At 44.9% G+C, this 15,756-nt stretch overlaps 1 protein-coding gene across 3 annotated transcripts in view; it reads left to right on the top strand.

Annotated features, from left to right (window-relative positions):
- FAM169A (family with sequence similarity 169 member A) overlaps positions 1-15,756 on the top strand; it is a 132,218-nt gene that overhangs the window by 64,851 nt on the left and 51,611 nt on the right. For all 3 annotated transcript variants that reach the window (XM_075838310.1, XM_075838291.1, XM_075838300.1), the window contains exons 2-4: positions 9,501-9,637; positions 11,216-11,315; positions 12,482-12,567. In XM_075838310.1, coding sequence (XP_075694425.1) covers positions 9,503-9,637; positions 11,216-11,315; positions 12,482-12,567 — 321 coding nt within the window. In that variant the 5' untranslated portion in view covers positions 9,501-9,502. The remainder of the gene's footprint in view (positions 1-9,500; positions 9,638-11,215; positions 11,316-12,481; positions 12,568-15,756) is intronic.

The following is a 15,756-nucleotide window of genomic DNA, read 5'->3' as shown; positions in this document are numbered from 1 at the left end:
CAGCAGTGTAGATACAGCACTGGTTCCAGATACAGTAGTGTAGATACAGCACAGGTTCCAGATATAGAATTGTAGATACAGCACAGGTTCCAGATATAGAAGTGTAGATACAGTACAGGTTCCAGATACAGTAGTGTAGATACAGCACAGGTTCCAGATACAGCAGTGTAGATACAGCTCATGTTCCAGATACATAAGTGTAAATACAGCACAGGTTCCAGATACAGCAGTGTAGATACAGCACTGGTTCCAGATACAGTAGTGTAGATACAGCACAGGTTCCAGATACAGCAGTGTAGATACAGCACTGGTTCCAGATACAGTAGTGTAGATACAGCACAGGTTCCAGATACAGTAGTGTAGATACAGCTCGTGTTCCAGATACAGCAGTGTGGATACAGCACAGGTTCCAGATACAGCAGTGTAGATACAGAACAGGTTCCAGATACAGCCGTGTAGATACAGCTAATGTTCCAGATACATCACTGTAGATATAGCACAGGTTCCAGACACAGAAGTGTAGATACAGCACAGGTTCCAGATACAGCAGTGTAGATACAGTACAGGTTCCAGATACAGCAGTGTAGATACAGGACAGGTTCCAGATACAGCAGTGTAGATACAGCACAGGTTCCAGATATAGAAGTGTAGATACAGCACAGGTTCCAGATACAGTAGTGTAGATACAGCTCGTGTACCAGATACAGCAGTGTAGATACAGCACAGGTTCCAGATACAGCAGTGTAGATACAGTACAGGTTCCAGATACAGAAGTGTAGATACAGCACAGGTTCCAGATACATCAGTGTAGATACAGCACAGGTTCCAGATACAGCAGTGTAGATACAGCTCATGTTCCAGATACATAAGTGTAAATACAGCACAGGTTCCAGATACAGCAGTGTAGATACAGCACTGGTTCCAGATACAGTAGTGTAGATACAGCACAGGTTCCAGATACAGCAGTGTAGATACAGCACTGGTTCCAGATACAGTAGTGTAGATACAGCACAGGTTCCAGATACAGTAGTGTAGATACAGCTCGTGTTCCAGATACAGCAGTGTGGATACAGCACAGGTTCCAGATACAGCAGTGTAGATACAGAACAGGTTCCAGATACAGCCGTGTAGATACTGCTAATGTTCCAGATACATCACTGTAGATATAGCACAGGTTCCAGACACAGAAGTGTAGATACAGCACAGATTCCAGATACAGCAGTGTAGATACAGTACAGGTTCCAGATACAGCAGTGTAGATACAGGACAGGTTCCAGATACAGCAGTGTAGATACAGCACAGGTTCCAGATATAGAAGTGTAGATACAGCACAGGTTCCAGATACAGTAGTGTAGATACAGCTCGTGTACCAGATACAGCAGTGTAGATACAGCACAGGTTCCAGATACAGCAGTGTAGATACAGTACAGGTTCCAGATACAGAAGTGTAGATACAGCACAGGTTCCAGATACATCAGTGTAGATATAGCACAGGTTCGAGATACAGCAGTGTAGATACAGCTAATGTTCCAGATACATCACTGTAGATATAGCACAGGTTCCAGATACAGTAGTGTAGATACAGTATAGGTTCCAGATACAGCAGTGTAGATATAGCACAGGTTCCAGATACATAAGTGTAAATACAGCACAGGTTCCAGATACAGCAGTGTAGATACAGCACAGGTTCCAGATACAGTAGTGTAAATACAGCACAGGTTCCAGATACATAAGTGTAAATACAGCACAGGTTCCAGATACAGTAGTGTAGATACAGCACAGGTTCCAGTTACATAAGTGTAAGTACAGCACAGGTTCCAGATACAGCAGTGTAGATACAGCACAGGTTCCAGATACAGTAGTGTAGATACAGCACAGGTTCCAGATACAGCTGTGTAGATACAGCACAGGTTCCAGATACAGTAGTGTAGATACAGCACAAGTTCCAGATATAGAATTGTAGATACAGCACAGGTTCCAGATACAGCAGTGTAGATACAGCACTGGTTTCAGATACAGTAGTGTATATACAGCACAGGTTCCAGATACAGTAGTGTAGATACAGCACAGGTTCCAGATACAGCAGTGTAGATACAGCTAATGTTCCAGATACATCACTGTAGATATAGCACAGGTTCCAGATACAGTAGTGTAGATACAGTACAGGTTCCAGATACATCAGTGTAGATATACCACAGGTTCCAGAAACAGTAGTGTAGATACAGCACAGGTTCCAGATATAGAAGTGTAGATACAGCACAGGTTCCATATACAGTAGTGTACATACAGCTCGTGTTCTAGATACAGCAGTGTGGATACAGCACAGGTTCCAGATACAGCAGTGTAGATACAGTACAGGTTCCAGATACAGCAGTGTAGATACAGTACAGGTTCCAGATACAGCAGTGTAGATACAGCACAGGTTCCAGATACATCAGTGTAGATACAGCACAGGTTCAAGATACATCAGTGTAGATATAGCACAGGTTCCAGATACAGTAGAGTAGATACAGCACAGGTTTCAGATACAGCAGTGTAGATACAGCACAGGTTCCAGATACATCAGTGTAGATATACCACAGGTTCCAGATACAGTAGTGTACATACAGCACAGGTTCCAGATATAGAAGTGTAGATACAGCACAGGTTCCAGATACAGCAGTGTAGATACATGTCGTGTTCCAGATACAGCAGTGTAGATACAGCACTGGTTCCAGATACAGCAGTGTAGATACAGTACAGGTTCCAGACAGAAGTGTAGATACAGCACAGGTTCCAGATACAGCAGTGTAGATACAGTACAGGTTCCAGATACAGCAGTGTAGATACAGCACAGGTTCCAGATACAGCAGTGTAGATACAGCTCATGTTCCAGATACAGCAGTGTGGATACAGCACAGGTTCCAGATACAGCAGTGTAGATACAGAACAGGTTCCAGATACAGCAGTGTAGATACAGCTAATTTTCCAGATACATTACTGTAGATATAGCACAGGTTCCGGAGACAGAAGTGTAGATACAGCACAGGTTCCAGATACAGCAGTGTAGATACAGTACAGGTTCCAGATACAGCAGTGTAGATACAGCACAGGTTCCAGATACAGCAGTGTAGATACAGCACAGGTTCCAGATACAGTAGTGTAGCTACAGCACAGGTTCCAGACACAGTAGTGTAGATACAGTACATGTTCCAGATATAGAAGTGTAGATACAGTACAGGTTCCAGATACAGCAGTGTAGATGTACCACAGGTTCCAGATACAGTAGTGTAGATACAGCACAGGTTCCAGATATAGAAATGTAGATACAGCACAGGTTCCAGATACAGTAGTGTAAGTGACAGGATCTGTTCAAGCACTGGTTCCAGATACAGTACTGTGGATACAGCACAGGTTCCAGATACAGCAGTGTAGATACAGAACAGGTTCCAGATACAGCAGTGTAGATACAGCTCATGTTCCAGATACATAAGTGTAGATACAGCACAGGTTCCAGATACAGTAGTGTGGCTACAGCACAGGTTCCAGATACAGCAGTATAGATACAGAACAGGTTACAGATACAGCAGTGTAGATACAGCACAGGTTCCAGATATAGAAGTGTAGATACAGCACAGGTTCCAGATACAGAAGTGTAGATACAGCACAGGTTCCAGATACAGCAGTGTAGATACAGTACAGGTTCCAGATACAGCAGTGTAGATACAGCACAGGTTCCAGATACATCAGTGTAGATATACCACAGGTTCCAGATACAGTAGTGTAGATACAGCACAGGTTCCAGATACAGTAGTGTAGATACAGCTCGTGTTCCAGATACAGCAGTGTAGATACAGCACAGGTTCTGGATACAGTAGTGTAGATACAGTACAGGTTCCAGATACAGCAGTGTAGATACAGTACAGGTTCCAGATACATCAGTGTAGATACAGCACAGGTTCCAGATACATCAATGTAGATATAGCACAGGTTCCAGATACAGTAGTGTAGATACAGCACAGGTTGCAGATACAGTAGTGTAGATACAGCACAGGTTCCAGATACAGTAGTGTAGATACAGTACAGGTTCCAGATACAGCAGTGTAGATATCACGGCGCGGGGTGTGGATCCACTGGGCCGTACCGCGTAGCAGGATAGCAGCTGGCCAAACAGGTACATAACAATGTCTATAGTCCAGAAAGGGTACCTGAGGCAATGTAGACAGTAGCGGTGATTCAGGCTTAAGATGAGGCTCTGGCAGTAGACAGACACTGCAACTGGACGCGCACTGGCCCTTTAAGACAGTGCACAAGCGAGCGCGGACGTCCTACCGGAGACAGACTCTGAACCAGGAAGTGAGTGCCGGTGTCATTTAGGAGGGAGATGCCACCGAGAACTCACACGTCCATGGCCGCGGCTGTCAGAGGGTAAGTCAGAACGACGGTCCGCGGCCATAGACGTTACAGTATCACCCCTCTTACGCCCCCTCTTCTTGGGACCAGATCGGGAGAGAAACTTCTTCACGAGGACAGGGGCATCGATGTTCTCTGGCTCCCAAGGTCTCTGCTCTGGACCAAATCCCCTCCGATCCACCAAATAAAAAGTCCTTCCTCCCACTTTCTTGGTGGCCAGGATCTCCCTCACTTCGAAAGTCCCTGACGAGCTGCCAGGAGCCTGGAGTACTGGTTCATGACCATGGGCTTCAGCAGGGAGACATGGAAGGAGTTAGGGATCTTAAGGGTAGGAGGCAGCCGAAGCTTGTAAAGCACAGGATTAATTTGCAGCAGAATCTCAAAGGGTCCGAGTAACCTGGGGTCAAATTTGCAATACGCCACCCTCAGCCGGATATTCCTGGAAGACAGCCAGACTTTCGTACCTGGAAGAAACTGGGGAGGTTCTTGTCTTCTAGTGTCTGCCTTTCTCTTCATTCGGTCCACCGCCAGCAGAGTAGAAGATCGGGTTTGTTGCCATATCTGCAGAAAGTCCCTGAAGGTAGAGTCAGCTGCTTCACCTGGGACATAGTAGAAACAGGAAGAGGTATTCGAGGATGTTGGCCGTAGACAATGAAGAACGGACTGGAGGTGGTGGACTCACTAGTATGGTTATTATAGGAGAACTCAGGCAGCTGCACCTAGTCATCATGCTGCCTGGAGACAAAGTGCCGCAGATAGTTCTCCATAATCTGGTTAACACTCTCGACTTGACGATTGGACTGAAGATGGTAGGCCGAGCAGAAGTCCAACTTTACACCGAGGAGACCGCAGAGTGCTCTTCAGAACTTCACGGTCGATTGGACCCCTCGAACTGAGACCATATGCAGAATGGATATGCCCTAGGCAGCGGTTGAGACACTTGGGTCCCCACTGGAGAAATTCTCCGGAGTTCCAATCCAGGACTGAAGCGTGTAGAAGGAGCCAAGGCAAATGCAGCGGCACAGCGTTGACGGCCTTGGGCAGGACAAACAGGGAGATGAGCTCACAGTGAAGGGCTCCCACTTGAAGCCTCAACGGCTTGGTTACAGACTAAATTGGGTCAGGCAGTGGCAGACCATCTACCGAGGCAATGATCAACGGCCTTTCCAGCAGAACAGTGGGCAAATTAAGAAGATCCACAAGGTCTTGGCAGATGAAATTGGCTGCAGAGCCAGAGTCCAGGTTGGCAGAGACCGGATGGGGCCTCTCGCCAGCAACGATGGTCACAGGAATGAACAGTTTGAAAGAGAGTTCTCTATTAAATGCTGTACCGCCCAGGGTTGTCACTCCAACCAATCCTAGGCGCTGGTTTTTTTGGGCTTCTGGGAACACAGACGCACGACATGGCCAGCGAGTCCGCAATATAGACAGTGTCCAGAGGTGCGTCTGCTCTATTACTCTTGAACTGACAGTTTAAGCCGATCCACCTGCATCGGGACCTTGGGTGGAGTAGTAGAAGAAGGCAAGAGGGGTTGCTGGAAGTTGGGCGCTAGTCTAGGAAGCCGTCTCTCTTGTCGAACTACTTGAGATCTTTCTCTGAGCCTTATGTCCACTCGAGTAGCAAGTAGAATCAGGTCGTGCAAGGTAGATGGTAGATCCTGAGCAGAAAGTTCGTCCTTGATCTCGGACGATTGGCCATGCCAGAAGGAAGCTACCAACGCCTCATTGCTCCAGGACAGTTAACCTGCCAGGGTCCAGAACCTGGATGGTGTATTCGCCCATGGAGGCGTACTCCTGGTGAAGGTTCAGCATAGCAGTGGCTGCCGACGAGACTCGTCCACCGTACGGAATAACCACACGAACCCCTGGAAGTCTCGGGTCCCTGTCGTTCCCAGATTGGGTTCACCCATGCCAGGTCCTTGCCGGCAAGTAAGGAAATAATGAAGTCGATCCTGGCTCCGTCTAAAGGAAATGCTCTGGCGTGCACGGTGAAGTGGGTATGACACTGGTTAAGAAATCCCCTGCACGTACTTGCGTCTCCATGGAAACGAGGTGGCAATGGCAGCAAGAACTGAGGATCAGAACCGGAGCTGCCAGGAGGTGTAGCAGGAGGGTCAATCGGAGGAGCTTGAACAGGAGCAGAGAAGGAAGCAGCTAGCGCCCCTGTTGTGCCATGGAGTCTACTGCCACAAGAAGTTGATCCTGTCGTGCTCGCAGATCCTGCAGGTCCGCCTGCATGGCTTGGGAGGGTGATAGGCCCTTTAATTGACCAGCGGGGTCCATGGCCTGAGCGTACTGTGACGGCGCGGGGTGTGGACCCACTGGGCCGTACTGCGTAGCAGGATAGCAGCTGGCCAATCAGGTACAATACAATGTCTATAGTCCAGAAAGGGTACCTGAGGCAATGTAGACAGTAGAGGTGATTCAGGCTTAAGATGAGGCTCCGGCCGTAGACAGACACCCGGCGAGGTGTGACACAGTAGATGCAGCGGAAGACACAACTCGACTTCAACTCTAAATGGCACAGAGGCACCGTAGCATGGGATATAGGGTACAGGCAGCAGGAACGGGTAACACTGGGAACTGGAAAACACTAGGAGACCATTTGCAAGACAAACTATAGGTAACACAACAACGCTCAGGCAATGGTCAAGAGGGCAGAGCCATTTTTATAGTCCAGCAGCATTCTGGGCTAATTGCAGATTCTCTGCAACAGGACGCGCACTGGCCCTTTAATGTCGTGCGCGCGCCCTAAGGGAGACAGTCTCTGAACTAGTAAGTGAGTGCCGGCGTCTCTCAGGAGGCATATGCCGCCGAGAACTCACACGTCCATGGCCGCGGCCGTCATAGGGTAAGTCAGAACGACGGTTTGCGGCCAGACGTTACAGGAGATACAGCACAAGTCCCAGATACAGCAGTGTAGATACAGCACAGGTTCCAGATACAGCAGTGTATATACAGCACAGGTTCCAGATGCAGCAGTGTATATACAGCACAGGTTCCAGATACAGTAGAGTAGATAAAGTACAGGTTCCAGATATAGAAGTGTAGATACAGCACAGCTTCTAGATACACCACAGATTCCAGATACAGTAGTGTAGATACAGCACAGGTTCCAGATATAGAATTGTAGATACAGCACAGGTTCCAGATACAGCAGTGTAGATACAGTACAGGTTTCAGATACAGTGCAGGTTCCAGATACAGTAGTGTACATACAGTACAGGTCCCAGATACAGAGGTGTAGATACAGCACAGGTTCTAGATACAGCACAGGTTCCAGATACAGTAGTGTACATACAGTACTGTTTGCAGATGCAAAAGTGTAGATACAGCAGAGGTTCCAGATACAGCAGTGTAGATACAGCACAGGTTCCAATTACAGCAGTGTAGATACAGCACAGGTTCCAGATACAGCAGTGTAGATACAGTACAGGTTCCAGATACAGTACTGTAGATACAGTACAGGTTCCAGATGCAGAAGTGTAGATACAGCACAGGTTCTAGATACAGCAAAATAGACACAGCAGAGGTTTCAGATACAGTAGTGTAGATAAAGCACAGTTTCCAGATACAGTAGTGTGGATACAGCACTGGTTCCAGATACAGTAGTGTAGATACAGCACAGGTTCCAGATACAGAAATGTCGATACAGCACAGTTTATACATACAGCACAGGTTTCAGATACAGCAGTGTAGATACTGCACAGGTTCCAGATACAGCAGTGTCGATACAGTACAGGTTCCAGATACAGTAGTGTAGATACAGTATAGGTTCCGGATATAGAAGTGTAGATACAGTACAGGTTCCAGATACAGTAGTGTAGATACAGCACAGGTTCCAGATATAGAATTGTAGATACAGCACAGGTTCCAGATACAGCAGTGTAGAAACAGTACAGGTTCCAGATATAGATGTGTAGATACAGCACAGGTTCTAGATATAGAAGTGTAGATACAGTACAGGTCCCAGATACAGAGGTGTAGATACAGCACAGGTTCCAGATACAGTAGTGTAGATACAGTACTGTTTGCAGATGCAAAAGTGTAGATACAGCACAGGTTCCAGATACAGCACAGGTTCCAATTACAGCAGTGTAGATACAGTACAGGTTCCAGATACAGTACTGTAGATACAGTACAGGTTCCAGATACATTACTGTAGATAGAGTACAGGTTCCAGATACATTACTGTAGATACAGTACAGGTTCCAGATGCAGAAGTGTAGATACAGCACAGGTTCTAGATATAGTAGTGTAGATACAGCACAGGTTCCAGATATAGAAGTGTAGATACAGTACAGGTTCCAGATACAGTACTGTAGATACAGTACAGGTTCCAGATACAGTACTGTAGATACAGTACAGGTTCCAGATGCAGAAGTGTAGATACAGCACAGGTTCTAGATACAGCAAAATAGACACAGCAGAGGTTTCAGATACAGTAGTGTAGATACAGCACAGGTTCCAGATACCGTAGTGTGGATATAGCACAGGTTCCAGATACAGCAGTGTAGATACAGCACAGGTTCCAGATACAGAAGTGTAGATACAGTACAGGTTCCAGATACAGTAGTGTAAATACAGCACAGGTTCCAGATACATCAGTGTAGATACAGTACAGGTTCCAGATGCAGCAGTGTAGATACAGCACAGGTTCCAGCTAAAGCAGTGTAGCATGGCATGGACTACCACCAGTCATTACAACTTTATAAACGGCAATAATTTGTATGGCTATATTTACCAAATTTCACCAGCTTTTTCTTGGGAAAAATCCCTCCTTTACGTTCTTTCGAAAAATAAATCACAAGCATAACAGCAAGAAAATGAAATACATAGAGTGCAAAGGAAAATGAGGCTTTATTGTGGCATGAATGGCCCTGTGCTTTTTTGCCCCCACTTCCTTTCCATTCCTTGGCGTTTTACCAACCACTTGAGAGCATGGATGGGGGTCAACCTGACGTTCCCTGTCTCCAGATTCCTCAAAACAGTTTAATATTTTCCATTTGGCATTGTGTATAGTGTTTTTGTAATAGCTTATAAGTAATTTTGAGTTAAGTTTGTGTAAATTTGATTCATACTTTACAAATGTTTTGTGTGGCTTTTAGGAATGGCCTTCCCTGCCGATATCTTGGAGAACTGTAGTCATGATGAACTGGAGAGCCTTTCGGAGGATTATTTGTCTTACCTCCGATGTGCTGACCCTGATAACCCAGAGTATTTATCATCGCGGGATGGAAGAGAGGTAATATGTACAAGGATTCCACTATTTTTACAGTGGAGACATTTTGCTTTGGACCTGAGAGACTAACAGTATAAGGCGCTGTTCACACAGAGTTTTTTTGCAGGTAGAAAAAATCTGCCTCAGAATTCCATAAGGAATTTTGAGGCAGATTTTGACCTGCCTGCGCTTTTTTGCCCAGGTTTTTGCAGCATTTTTTGCCCACGGCCATTGAATCTAATGCGATGACCGCGGGAAAAAAACTGAATCTCTGTCACACTCGTATCGGCGGTTCACAGTTCAATAGTAAAAGGCAGTAATACTGTGAACCGCCGCTACAAGTGTGTCGGCGATTTACAGTGTGAGCAGTAGGAATGAAGGATGGCCGCGCTCGTACGAGCGCTGCAGCCCCTTCAAAGCAGCTGATCGGCGGGGGTGCTGGGAGTTGGACCGCGACTGATCACATATTGATGGCCTATCCTTAGGAGAGGCCATCAATTTTTTGGGACTGGAAAAACCCTTTAACCACGTAACAACCAGCCTATTTAGGACAAAGCATGATTTTTTCCCTGTTTTTTCATCATCACATTTCAAGAGCCATTCCTTATTTTTGCATCCATGACTTAACTTTATTCTATGGGTTGGTATTAATATGGTGATTCCAAATCAGTATAATTACTTTGGCACAAAACATGTTTTTTTTTTGTGTCGCCACATTCCGGTGCCCATATTTTTTTATTTTTTTTCTGTCGAACGCGAGGGCTTGTTGTTTCAGGAGGGCTTGTCATTTCTATTGGTACTATTTTGCGGTATATATATATATATATACCTTATGGATTCATTTTTATCGAAAAAAATTGGGGGGGGGGTGCAAATAAACAACCCATCAATTCCGCCATTTACTTTCCATTTTTTCCTCAGTTGTTTACCTGCAGTGAAAATAATAAGTTATCTTTATTCTATGGGTCATTACGATTGCGGTAGTACCAAATATGTAGTTTTTTTTTATTGTGAACTATTTTTAAAAAATAAAATGATATTTATTGAAAAAAAAATGTTCTTTATTTTTTTTAAGAGATTCATAGTGTGCCAAAGTATTATTGCCTGTAGGTATTACACTGACAGGCAACCTATTAGGCAATGCTCCTGGCATAGCCTAATCAGCAATTGCTAATGGCAGACCCCTGGCTGTTATGATAAGCGATTACGTCACACTATTGACCACAGCATCTAAGGGGTTAAACGGCTGTGATCAAAGTCATGCCATCACAGCAGGAGCCCATCTGCCATTTACAGTAGGGCTCCTGCTGTGGATCGCATGGGCACAGCTCCTGTATCCTTGCGATCTCCATGACGTAACTATATGTCATCGTGCCTCAATGTAGGACAATCCATGACATTCAGTTACGTCATGGTGCGTTTAGGGGTCAACTTAATACATTCATGGTAAACAATAGAGCTACGCGGAGCTGTATTGATTTATCATGGATAGAAAACTATGCAGCAGTCATTAGGGGAATACTAAATGTAAAAAGGAGATTCCAACAATGTAAGCCAACATTAAATACTTCATGTATGTTAACCCTAATGTATGTTTTTCAGGTTCCAATCAGCCTTAGTACAGTAGGGTATGTCCCACTTTATGGAGGAGATCAAACACACAAAATTCTGGCTCTTTTTGCACCAGGAGATCCTCTCACAGGTAAGAACATTATTGTATGTCTGCTAGTTGAAAAAGACACATTTCTTATGTGGGTCACTAATATTTCAACAATTAACGCTATATTGAACTATTGACTGCTGAACCTAGAGGATGTTAACTAATCTGATGTATGTAGAATAGAAAGAGCATATGCTTTTATGGGTATGTTCACACGAGGTCATTACGTCCGTAATTGACGGACGTATTTTGGCCGCAAGTACCGGACCGAACACAGTGCAGGGAGCCGGACTCCTAGCATCATAGTTATGTACGACGCTAGTTGTCCCTGCCTCGCTGCCGGACAACTGTCCCGTACTGTAATCATGTTTTCAGTACAAGACAGTTGTCCGGCAGCGAGGCAGGGACTCCTAGCGTCGTACATAACTATGATGCTAGGAGCCCGGCTCCCTGCAGTGTGTTCGGTCCGGGACTTGCGCCCGAAATACATCCGTCAATTACGGACGTAATGACCTCGTGTGAACATACCCTTATTGTATATTCCTTGTATTTTTTTGTGTGTTTCATTTGGCTAAAGCTATCTTCACATTTGCATTCATGGGCCCTTTCAGGGGCTTTATCGTAGTTCCTGTCAATTTTGGCGGCAAGAATCACATAGCATGCTGCACTATTCTTGCTGTCAATACAATGGAAACCTTGGCGGAACCCCGGTGGAGCCCCTTTATAAGTCAATGGGGTTTATCTACTGCCGTTCACTTTGGCACATTGCTATGGCTGACATACAACAGATCTTGCACATCTGTATGGCTTCTGTTATGAGATGTGAACAGAGTCTAAAGTTAGCCATCCACAGGATCTACTGGCGATATCTAATGTGTATGGGAGGAGTCCGATTGTCCCCCAAATTCTGCTTTTGGGGAAAGGATCTGCATTTGTGGATTTTAACTTGTCAATCCTTGTTCCACAGGGGAGATAAGTTGCTCATCTGATCCAAACATGAATGTTTATGGGGAAGTTGGGGGAGAAATCTGTTGGCAATCTACAACATATGACTAGCTTTAGTATTGCGCATCATTTCATGAAATTAATATCTTGAAAAAGGAGAGAGTTGAAAATGCAATAACTAATATGGAAGACGTAGGTGTGGATAGACGGTCCTGTTTTTTACACATGAGAAGATTATGTGATACAATATTATTCCTCTACAGCTGTGGCACTATATCTCGCCCACCAGTGGTGGACAATTGATGACATTGTTAGAACATCAAACTCCTCTCGAGAGGGCCTTCAACAGGTAGGAACGGAGTCATAATCTACAAATCAATCTTGTTTTTCCACTTTAAAGGACGTGTCTGGTTTAAAAGGCACAGTTTAACCCCTTCCCGCTCCTTGACGTACTATTACGTCATGGCAGCTGTATCGTTCGCGCTCCATGCCGTAATAGTACGTCTCGGGAGTAACGGCCGTTTCGGCCGTCCTCCCGACACATACAGGAGCTGTGACGCTGCTGTCTTGTTCAGCAGCTGTCACAGCTCCTACAGCGGGGACCGATCGCTGTGTCCCCGCTGATTAACCCCTTAAAAGCCGCGTTCTATAGAGATTGCGGCTTTTTAGGGGTTAAGCTGCCATCGCCGGCCTGCTACGCGATAGCGGCCGGCGATGGTGACTATGGCAACCGGACACCAAACAATGGCGTCCGGCTATGCCATAGACGGAAGCCTAGTGGGTCCTGACAACGTCAGGACCCACTATGCTTGCTGTCAGTGAGTAGCTGACAGTTCTAATACACTGCACTACGCATGTAGTGCAGTGTATTAGAATAGCGATCAGGGCCTCCTGCCCTCATGTCCCCTAGTGGGACAAAGTAATAAAGTGAAAAAAAAGTTAAAAAAAGATGTGTAAAAATTAGAAAATAAAAGATTTAAAAGTAATAAAAGTAAAAATCCCCCTTTTTCCCTTATCAGTCCTTTATTATTAATAAAAATATATAAACAAACAAATAAACTGTACATAATTGGTATCGCCGCGTCCGTAACGGCCTGAACTACAAAATTATTTCATTATTTATCCCGCACGGTGAACGCCGTAAAATAAAATAATAATAAACCGAACCACAATCACAATTCTTTGGTCACTTCACCTCCCAAAAAATGGAATAAAAAGAGATCAAAAAGTCGCATGTACCTAAAAATGGTACTGATCGAAACTACAGTTCGTTACGCAAAAAATAAGTCCTCGCACGGCTTTATTGATTGAAAAATAAAAACGTTATGGCGCTTAGAATAAGGTAACACAAAAAGTGAATGATTGTTTACAAAACGTATTTTATTGTGCAAATGCCATAAGACATAAAAAAAAACTATAAACATCTGGTATCGCCGTAATCGTATCGCCACGCAGAATAAAGTGAATATGTCATTTATAGCGCACGGTGAACGCTGTAAAAAAAAAATGAAAAAAAAAACAATAGTAGAATTGCTGTTTTTTAGTCACCACGCCACCTAAAAATAGAATAAAAACTGATCAAAAAGCCGCATGCACCCCAAGAAAGCTACAATGGATTCCTCAAGGGGTCTAGTTTCCAAATTGGGGTCACTTTTGGGGGGGTTCCCAATGTTTTGGCACCACAAGACCTCTTCAAACCGGACATGGTGCCTAATAAAAAAGAGGCCTCAAAATCCACTAGGTGCTCCTTTGCTTCGGAGGCCGGTGCTTCCGTCCATTACCGCCCGAGGGCCACATGTGGGATATTTCTCAAAACTGCAGAATCTGGGCAATACGTATTAAGTTGCGTTTCTGTGATAAATCCTTTTGTGTTATAAAAAAAATGGTATAAAGAGGATTTTCTGACAAAAAAAAATGTACATTTCACCTCTACTTTGCTCTAAATTTTTGTGAAACACCTAAAGGGTTCATAAACTTTCTACATGCTGTTGTGAATACTTTGAGGGGTCTAGTTTCTAAAATGGGGTATTTGATAGGGGTTTCTAATATATGGGCCCCTCAAAGCAACTTCAGAACTGAACTGGAACCTAAAAAAATAAATAAATGAGGCAATACTTCGCTTCTTACATTATACTGATAATGAGCCGTGCCCACCCCGAGATGACCCCAGTTTTGACCGTTTGTATAAACGGAGACCCCTATTAGACCGTTCCAGTGCCCGGTTTTCCCAAGCATACACCCCCGAGAAGTGTATTTCTATTGATGAGTCCCTGGTACATTTTAAAGGGAGGGTTCAATTCCGCGAGTACCTGCCGGGTAAGAGGGCAAGGTATGGCGTGAAGATGTATAAGCTGTGAGAGTGCATCAGGGTATACCTACAGGTTTAGGATATATGAAGGAAAGGCCACCCCCAAACCAGACTGCATCCTGGACTACAATAGGTACATGGGAGGGATGGACTTGTAAGATCAAGCCCTGAAGCCCTACAGCGCCATGCGGTGTGGTATAAGAAGCTGGCCGGGAACATCATATAGATGGCTTTGTACAATGCGTACGTGCTACGTCGATGTGCAGGCCAGACGGGAACTTTCCTGGAATTTCAAGAGGTGATTATCAAGAACCTAATCTTTAGGGACCAAGAAGGGGGGGCACCCAGTACTTCTGGAAGCGAGCCCACACGCATCGTACCAGGGCAACACTTTCCAGGGGAAGTTCCCCAAACTGGCAAGAAGGGAAAAAGTCAAAAGAGGTGCAAAGTCTGCTATAAGAGGGGGATAAGGGAGGACACAATATATCAATGTGACACGTGTCCCGAATAACCAGAGCTCTGTATGAAAGTGTTTTAAAATTTATCAGACATCCCTTGGTTTATAATTTACCCCAATTTTACTTACCCTGATGCACTCCGCACAGCTTATCCCCCCTCGTCTTTCCCCTCTGGGCCCTGCTGTGTGTCCAGGCAGCTGATAACAGCCACATGTAGGGTATTGCCATACCCGGGAGAACCCACATTACAGTTTATGGGGTGTAGGTCTCCGGTCAAAATGGTCACTACACCTCTAGATGAATGCCTTAAGGGTGTAGTTTTTAAAACGGGGTCACTTCTTGCGGGTTTCAACTGTACTGGTACCTCAGGGGCTTCTGCATACATGACTTCGCACTAGAAAATCCCGAGTAGGCCAAATGGTGGTCCTTTCCTTCTGAGCCCTCCCATGGGCCCAAACGGCAGTTTATCACAACAAATGGGGTATTGCGGCACTCAGAACAAATTGCGCAACAGAATGGGGTATTTTGTTTCTTGTGAAAATAAGAAATTTTCAGCCAATACTACATATTATTTGACAAAAATAATTTTGTTTTCATTCCCAGCCCAATTCAAATAAGTTCTGTGAAGAAACTATGGGGTCTAAATGGTCACATTACCCATAAATGAATTCCTTGAGGGGTGTAGTTTCCAAAATGGGGTCACTTCTGGTGGGTTTCCATTGCTTTGATACCTCTGGGGCTCTGCAAATGTGACATGGCACCCGAAAACCAA

This window comes from Rhinoderma darwinii, chromosome 1, assembly GCF_050947455.1.
Source record: "Rhinoderma darwinii isolate aRhiDar2 chromosome 1, aRhiDar2.hap1, whole genome shotgun sequence".
NCBI lineage: Eukaryota > Metazoa > Chordata > Amphibia > Anura > Rhinodermatidae > Rhinoderma > Rhinoderma darwinii.
Note: the sequence above shows the minus strand (reverse complement) of the source record. Positions and strands in the feature narration are given on the sequence as shown.